The sequence below is a fragment of the Myripristis murdjan genome, chromosome 11 (genome assembly GCF_902150065.1).
Source record: "Myripristis murdjan chromosome 11, fMyrMur1.1, whole genome shotgun sequence".
Classification (NCBI taxonomy): domain Eukaryota; kingdom Metazoa; phylum Chordata; class Actinopteri; order Holocentriformes; family Holocentridae; genus Myripristis; species Myripristis murdjan.
Genome location: NC_043990.1, coordinates 30110859 through 30119301, shown reverse-complemented (window position 1 = coordinate 30119301; position 8443 = coordinate 30110859). Strand labels below are relative to the sequence as shown.

The window sequence follows — 8443 nt, the reverse complement described above, 5'->3', positions numbered from 1 at the left end:
AGGAAACCAGAGCCCCCAGCAGAAAGCCACGCAGACACACAGAGAACATGCAAACTCCACACAGAGAGGACCCTGACTGGCTGGCCAGGAATCAAAGCCAGGACTGTGAGGCGACAGTTCTAACCACTGCAACACCGTGCCACCATGCAGTCATATTTTATAACTCTGACATCATTTTCCTCCCTTTTATCCAGTCATTGGTTTCCATTCATTCCACAAAAATATGAAAATGAACTTTCAGAGAATTCAAACTTGCTTCACACCAGTCTTCAATCACTGTAACAAAGTCGTCCACATTAGTTTCCTAAAAGCAGCAGCACTGTTGTGTTTTTTTATGACTTGAAAGTGGGCGGAGTGAAATGGACCCTCTGGAAATTGACTTGAAATTGAGTGAAACAGTCCCTCTGCCAAAAAAAAATAGCTCCTAGGGAAATGTTTGCTTTACACAGAGAATTATCAGTTCTGTATGAATAATGACAATTTTGTTAGCTGCAGAAGCAGAACTTTATAAGATGATCAACCAACAATTCACATTTGAAAATCAAGGGATTTTGTTGTGAAATAGTGTGTTGTGCATGATGCAGGAGCCTGTTTTTTTCTGGGATTTTACAGGGTTATGTCTTACCAGGTGTGAGACCCTGCACGGGGACTATGCTGACGCAGTCCTCCTAGAATGGAATACAGTAGAAAATGCAACCCCTTAAGGTTTCCATTGAAGTTGAAATCAATACTGTGAGATCAGCTCTGAACTCTGAATTTACTCTGATATATCAAGGTGAAAACAAAAAGTGTGCCATCCAGCCCTGGTCTACCAAGGTGCTCTCTCTCATACCAACCACGCAATGTTCTATTAGGGCCATGTTGTGTTGGGAATCCATCATTGTAAGTGTATTCTGCTCTGGGCTAAGGGGTGTTGTAGTATCTCTTTTTTGGGAAGGCCCTGTTAGTGTTTGGGTTTAGGGTATGGATTTAGGTGAGTGTGAGTGGTAGGGGTTAGGGTTAGGGTGAGGGGATGGGTGAGGGTTAAGGTAATGAGGTTAAGGTTAGAGAGCAGACATTTGTAATGGTTATATTTTACGAAGGCCGACAGTTACATACATCTATTATTATAACCATGAGGCAACTCCTGATGCTCAGGACTTGGTGGCAAGAGCTGTCAGTGTTGGTTGAGTTTTGTGGATTCAAATAATCAAATAATATTCTTTGTATGTTTCAACAGATTTGGGCCTTTTCCTCATATTTGATTCGCTATACATAATCTTGGTAGTTTAATTCCGAAGTTATTATTTAGTAGTTATTAAAGGTCTGAGTCTGGGTATGGTCAGTGTCAGATTATGGCTGCCGTTCTACTCTAAGCGGGTGAAGGTTAGGATTAAGGTTTTAGGCACCCTGAGGCCACGGTTCCTGTGTGCTGTGTCTCCAAGTGAGACTCAGGAGGGCTGCATATGTACCAATAGCACAAGTAGGACTCTTTGTTGTCACCGTTAGGTTTCCTGAGTCTACCCAGACCTATTTCTGTGTGTTCTCCATTTTCCGGGGGACTTCTCCCTGGCAGTAGTTCAGGCTGGAAACTTGAGCTCCTGTTGTTCCTGTGGCAGGCAGGGACCTGGAGGCAGGGGCTTGGGGGGATCCCCAGGGTTTATGTGTACCCCTAAGGTACACATAAATGTGTCTGCTCCTGGTCTTGGCCCCCTGCGCTCTGTCAGCTCAGTCTGCTCTGCCTCTCTGCAGTGCTCCACACCTGCTCCTCATCAGTTCATCAGCTCCCAGTAGATCTACTCTGCACTGATCATCTGTCCCCACTGGATCGTCTCTCTGCACTCTGTGTAGCACCAGAGAAGTTTAGCCTGTCTTTAGTCATTTTGTCTGCCAGTTTGCCCGTTTTTCTAATTCTTCCTTCCGTCTCATGCAGCTCTTACCAGCCAGCCTGCCACGCCAAACAAAGCCCGTCAGCAGCTCACCATCCCAGATACCCATTACACCTTATACCCCTCTTGGACAGTTTTCCCCGTCACTATCTCAGTTAGTATATAATATTGTTTATTCTGTCAAGACTGTGTCTGCTCCTTGGGTTCCTCTGCTAAACCTGACAATATTATTTCACCAATTTCAGAAGTACGACCGATTTGTGTTATCTTTTGCAAAGGCGGATAGTTACATATATCTCTTATTATAACCATGTGATGATGCCTGGGACTGGGAGACAGGAGCTGTTAGTGTTGGTTTAGTGATCCCATAATCCCCCTATCCCTTGTATGTTGCAACAGGGACCTCTCTCCTATCTGATTAGCTATACCTATTGTTGGGAATTACTATTTTAAAAAGGTCTGAGTCTGGGTAAGTTTATTTTATTTTGAATTGCTTAAGATTAGGATTTGTTTTGATTTAGGTTTAAAATAAATTAACAACAACAACAACAACAATAATAATAATATAATAATAATAATAATTATTATTATTATTATCATCATCATCATCATCTTAATAACAAACACTGTCGTCTTTGGCATTACAATTATGGCAACCAACTTCTGAACGAATGCTACTGTAAAGTTACTGACATATTTCCATAGTGTACCTTTACAAAGGAAAATTAACGGGAACATGTTTAAGGGTCTAATTCAGAGACAGAGACAGAGAGATTTACTTCAATGTTCTTGTGAAATCTTCGTACATAGCTTTTAACTAGATGAAATATATGTATCTACTGATATTTACTTAGTTGAAAAAAAAAACAAAAACAAAAACAAAAACACCTTTGTAGTCATTTAGTGTTTTTCACGATGCACACTCCAAAGAACTTGGTGGCGGTAATGCGCTAACGAGCTGGGCTGGCGGCTGCCCGAAATGAAAACGAGGAAGAAGAATTGTACTCAACACCATAGTAGCTTAACCTCTGCAGCTAGCACGCAGCTGAAGTCGTCGAGCCACTAAACAACTGTTTTTAAGGTCACAACGTTCGGGACTGGATAAAAAACTGATCAAGTCGGGGCTAAAGGCCCTGAAGCCTGGCGAAGCCCGCCGGTTTGAAAGCTCGTAGATAGCGGACGTCAGCTGAAGCAAAGCAACAGGCTGCTAGCTAACTAGCAGCTGAAAGCGTTAGCCAGCTAATCCAGCAGCTCAGGTGGAGAGAGCCGAGCGCAGGGCAGCATGGACTCCTGGGTTCGGTTTAACGCCCAGAGCCAAGCCAAGGAGAGAGTTTTCAGGTAACGAGAGTTATCAGCTATTTACAAAACCGTTTTTTACATGTGACGGTAGGCTAGCTGCAAGATATCACTAGCTATGGAAAAATTGGACAAATTGCAACTAACTGTCAACCAAATAAATGTGTTTTGTTTTGTTTTGTTTTGTTTTGTTTTGTTTTGTTTTACTGAAATTCTATGGTAGCAGTTGAGGTGACTTGCTTACCTGCAGTAAGGTTGAGGTTAGAGGTCTGCAGCAGGTGAAGCTGTTGCTTCGTGGTTCAGGCTTCTTTGTAATTGGCAGATGTATCAGTGGTGGTTAGTGTGTGAATCGCTCACCAGTGGTCCCTTTAATACAAGCCAGTCTCACCACACTGGCCACAGTGAGTCTGGTAGTTGAGGGAAAAAATTTCCATAGAAACAAATGTAAACGTGCTGCACCTGTTAAAGTTAGCAGGTTATTGTGCATGCTGTTATTGCAGTTAGTATATGACTAATATTGATAATTGGCCAGTTTAATTTTATATTGCTCATCTTAAAGTCTTGTAAGTAGTAGCCCTCCACTATGGAAGAAATGTCATACCTTGATATTTATGTCAAATATCTGGATAGTGATACAACATACACTGGGTTCACACTCATTTGAAACTTACTTAGTGTAACAACGTGAAAATGAAGAATTCTTCAACAGCATAATAATATCCACAGGATGCCTTTGAGATATTAATATCTTGCATGTTCATATCTAGATAGCAATATGGTGACAATATATTGGTGGTGGTGGGGTTGTTTGGTGGAACAAACTGCTTCATCGTGGAAAGCCTCATGAGAAAAAATGATTTGTTTTGTGTTCTGCCAGGGCTGCTCAGTATGCCTGCACTCTGCTGGGCTACACCCTTCACAAGGGCGGGGCGGGAGCTGAACTCTTAAAAATCATCAGTCAGCTGGAAGCGCACATGAGCCTAACAAGAAAGAGTGAGTAATCAAGTCTGTGTGATTCTTTCACAGGAGGATTTTCACTGCAGATGTCAAGTGAAAAACTTTTCACACGATTTTCATTTCAATTTTTGCAAGCACTTAAACACAAGAAAATAAATTCCGCTCTCCTTTCCTTTTTCATAGTGCAGTGCAAAGCTATACAGTTGCATGAATCATATTTATTTAGAGCCAGTGAACCAGAAGGTGACACCACTGCTTTGTTGCTTTCAACATGATCAGCAAAATTCAAGAATAAAGATGCAGTTTTATACAGATACAATTCAGTAACACATAGGGTGTCATTGGGAGGCTGATCCAGTTTCGCTCAGCTGTTCACAGAGTTGGATCTTGCCAGTTGAACTTGACATCTCCATGGTAGCATTTCATGTGTTGGTGTTATTCAGTGATGCGTCTGGGGAACTCAGCGGAGGCACTGGAGGCAGCCAAGCGGGCGATCCACCTCTCTGACAGTGTGCTGCGGCTCTGCCTGACCGTTGCCCATCTCAACAGGGCCATGTACTTTGCCTGTGACAATGTCCTATGGGCTGGAAAAACAGGCCTCCTCCCTCAGCTGGACCAGCACAAATGGAGCCAGAGATCTTTCAGGTGAGTGCAGAGGGGTGGAAGCTTGTCAAGATGACAGTGATAATCTTGATTCCATCCTAAGGAATCCATCCTTACCACACATCTTCAGAGCTTTCAGAGGAAAATTATATAATATTTTGTTTTTATGGCTTAAGCCAGCATCACGTCCACTGGCAGACCTTTTTTCTCTCATGTAAATTCCTCTGTTTTGTTTGTGTGGTACTGGTGTGCTCAGGAAACCAGATGTTTATTAAGGATGTAGCTCTGCCTGTATGTTCATGTGATTTGCTGGATGTGAGCCTGCTGAAGTGAACCTTACTCCTTTGGCTGCTTGTAACCCCTCTGTGTTGGTCTACAGGTACTATTTATTTGCTCTGATCCTCAACCTGACCCGTGATGCCTACGAGCTGCGTGTCCTCATGGAGCGTGAGGCCCGCTGCCTCGCCGCCAAAGCCCCTCCCTCACCTTCTCCCATCACTTTACCCAACGATGATCTGTCCTCCTCCTCCTCACCTGCCTCTCCTGGCGCCCTCATCCTGCCTATCTTGTCGGCCCGGCTACGCAGGCAGCTCCACCTGGTGGTGACCGTGCTGTACAGCAACCCACCACTGCTGCTGGACTTGCTGAAGAACAGTTGTGATATCTTCATTCCCCTGGACCGGCTGGGTATCTACCCTGTGGGGCCAGGATTTGTCGGGGCCTGCGGCCTGGTGTCATCCATCCTCTCCATCCTCACCATTGTCCACCCATGGCTTAAACTCAAGCCATGACCGTGAACTGTACCTCCAGGTCTCCATACGAGGAGTTGTTTAGATCAAAGGGCACACCAGAGTTCTCATATGATTGACTTGCGATGGTTCAATTCTTTTTTGAAATTTCACAGCTTTGAAGCATCAGTACAACAGTTTCAACAGGTTCATGTGATTAAGTTTTCATATCAGTGGAATAAGCCTGTTTACAGTTAGTGCTGCTTAAACAGAGGCAAAGTCTGAAATCCATATAATATTCTCAAAACTGCTAATAGCTGGGACCTGGCAACTAACCTCCACTGAACTTATTAAAACAGTTATTCAGATTCAGATTCTGATTCCTTTATTGTTGTCATTCAGTCAGTACACTACAATGTACCCAGAACGAAATTACAAGCACAGGCAAAGACACGATCCAAAAACAACGGTTTACAAAACTACAGTTATTCTTCAAACTAGCAAGTTTAAGGCTGAATTCCCCATGTACATTTTGCATGTCTGATTCTGTATGGATTACATGCACCTGCACCTCCAAAAAAATGGAAATAGAGTGTTTTGTTCTAAGTTAAAGCCATAATGTGTGAATGCAGATGACATGGACAGGGTTCCAGCAGTTATGCATGTGAAAAGTTAGTTTTTTAATCGAGAGAGCAAGATATGAATTGAATATTTCAGGTAGACAGACCTTCTGAAGTGTGTTTATAATAAACTTGTATTGAGTTTCTAAATACTGATTAACTGAGATACACTATAAATTTATACAGAAATGATCAAGTCAGTGGGATATATTATATGTAGAGCCTACACATATTTTCAAAGCTAATAACTGAACTGTCCTGGTCACATAACTCCTCTAGCCTGCCTCATTAACAAAAGCAGTCCTGTTTTGTGTGATGAGTATGTGGAACATCATCACCCATCATCTTCAGTTAATTTTATCTTTTGTAACAATGATGCAGAATCACAAACTGGAAAACATGTTACAGAACATAATCATTTTACAGCTTCTCAACACATGGCATGGTTAGGATGACATCCTGTGTCAGTGGTATTGTATGATTTCTTACCTGTTTAGGAAATGATTTTAACCATTGTGGTGTTGATTCTTTATTCTTTAAAGAAATTTGCTTTGTATGGTCATAGGTGGCGTAATGCGCTACAGAAGTACAATACAACAGTAAAAACCATTGTCACAAGACAGGAATACACAGACCATAACATATCAAGTTGTTATTAATAAAGTGTGGGAGTCATTTTAGTTCTTGTTCATTTTTTGTTTGCAATTAAAATCTCTGAGCACTTGGTGGAGTACTGGTGTCCTTTGTTGGCATCGTTTAGCCAAAGGCTCTGTCTGCAAAGAAGCTTCTCCAATGCAGCATGGTTTGTCCAAAAGACTACATGAAATACAACCCTTTTTTTTAAAAAAAATCATAAACAACAATAAAACCCCTCATCCTAAAATAACTGACAATAGGGTAATAAATCAAGTTCCAAATGTATATTATGAATGAACTGTCATTTTACAAATCCTGAGCATGTGTCTATGTATGTTTATTTGGCTTTTCAATCAGGTTTGTCTGTGTGTGTGCATATCGTTTGCTGGGAAAAAAAATCTGTTATCAGCTGATAGAAACATTCAGTCAACAAAATTTATATAAAAATCACAAAGCTATATTTTTATTTAATTTTGATGTACAGTCAACATTACAAGAGCAGCACATTTTTACAATAAAATAACCATAATTTCAACAAGAATAGAAATAACAATACCCACAAAATAGCCAAACTGATTTATTTCACACACATTGTCTATATAGATTGTTTCAAATTAAATAGGTTTTATGTATGGAATGATTTCCGGCTGTCTATGTCATGGGCTATACAAAGAGGGTGACTAAATGCCTGGAGATATTAAAACAGGCTGTAATAACAAATGGACCGTCAATGGTTTTCGTAGGGGGCCAGATCACTTTCATACTTTGTCCAGAAATGTTTGACATTTTGTACTGTATTTTGTGTAAACTGACCATATGTTAAAAAAAAAAAAAAACATACTTGAGAAAATAACCAAATTGTAGTTCTATATGAACATTTTTGAAGGTCTAGAACATTTTTGAATGCTTGTAGTTGTACATCAACTTGCACATACAATAAACACACACAACTCAGTTCAGGTGACGGCCCATCAACCAACCCACCATCTACACATATCTCGGCAGGCATTCATTGCTTTTTGTGTGATGAGCCAGTGGGAACACTTTGTTGACTATTCAATACTAGGATTGTAATTTTTGGTTGGTGGCTTCAAATGGCAGTGAAGTGTTGCTAAAAATATGAACTTCATTACCTTGAAATTTTCTAGGCTGATGTGGAAAAGGTGATGGGATGGAGTATGCTTTAGTGGGAGTCCAGATGCAGAATAAAGCAATAACAACATCATCACTGACAATTTTCATTTTAAATGCTGCCTAAATGTCATAAACGTTATGCAGATATAGGAGGATTCATGGCATGTTCTTAGAGGTCTTTAATGGTTTAAAATTATGAAACTCATTTTCCAATTTATCCTCAATAGCCCTATTTTCCTCAGTATGTGATCAGGGAATCTGCAAGAACAAAACATTTTCTCAGTTGCTTTTTTCTTTAACTTTAATCTTAAAAAATGGAAAAAATATATTCTCACAAACAGTTTTCATATATTTCCTTAGTTTTCTTCTTACATAAACTTTACTAACATTATTATTGTTGCTCTTAAGGAAAAACTTGAATGGTATTCTTGAAAACTTTCAACTTTCAATTCTTGAAATCTGTTGACCAAAATTACTTCAGGCTAGATTTTGAGAAGCTTGCAAGTGGGAATAAGAGAAATTTGTAACAAATGAGTTAAAGAAAACATTGAGGGATTGTGCTTAATGCCTTCCTAAGAGCTTCCTAAAATTTCTGTCATTT

At 40.4% G+C, this 8443-nt stretch overlaps 1 protein-coding gene across 1 annotated transcript; it reads left to right on the top strand.

The window, feature by feature from the left end:
• The first annotated feature begins 2828 nt into the window (after window positions 1-2828).
• On the top strand, window positions 2829-6796 carry pex11b (peroxisomal biogenesis factor 11 beta). The gene is made up of 4 exons (XM_030063272.1): window positions 2829-3206; window positions 4042-4157; window positions 4565-4766; window positions 5104-6796. The coding sequence occupies exons 1-4, from the start codon at window positions 3151-3153 to the stop codon at window positions 5513-5515; spliced, it is 786 nt and encodes a 261-aa protein (XP_029919132.1). The 5' UTR covers window positions 2829-3150; the 3' UTR covers window positions 5516-6796.
• Window positions 6797-8443: the final 1647 nt, after the last annotated feature.

Excerpts from the sequence above, each read along its gene's own strand:
- pex11b (XM_030063272.1), top strand. The coding sequence starts at position 3,151 with ATGGACTCCTGGGTTCGGTTTAACGCCCAGAGCCAAGCCAAGGAGAGA. Across the intron at positions 3,207-4,041 it reads GCCAAGGAGAGAGTTTTCAG|GGCTGCTCAGTATGCCTGCA; the intron begins GTAACGAGAGTT and ends GTGTTCTGCCAG. Across the intron at positions 4,767-5,103 it reads TGGAGCCAGAGATCTTTCAG|GTACTATTTATTTGCTCTGA; the intron begins GTGAGTGCAGAG and ends GTTGGTCTACAG.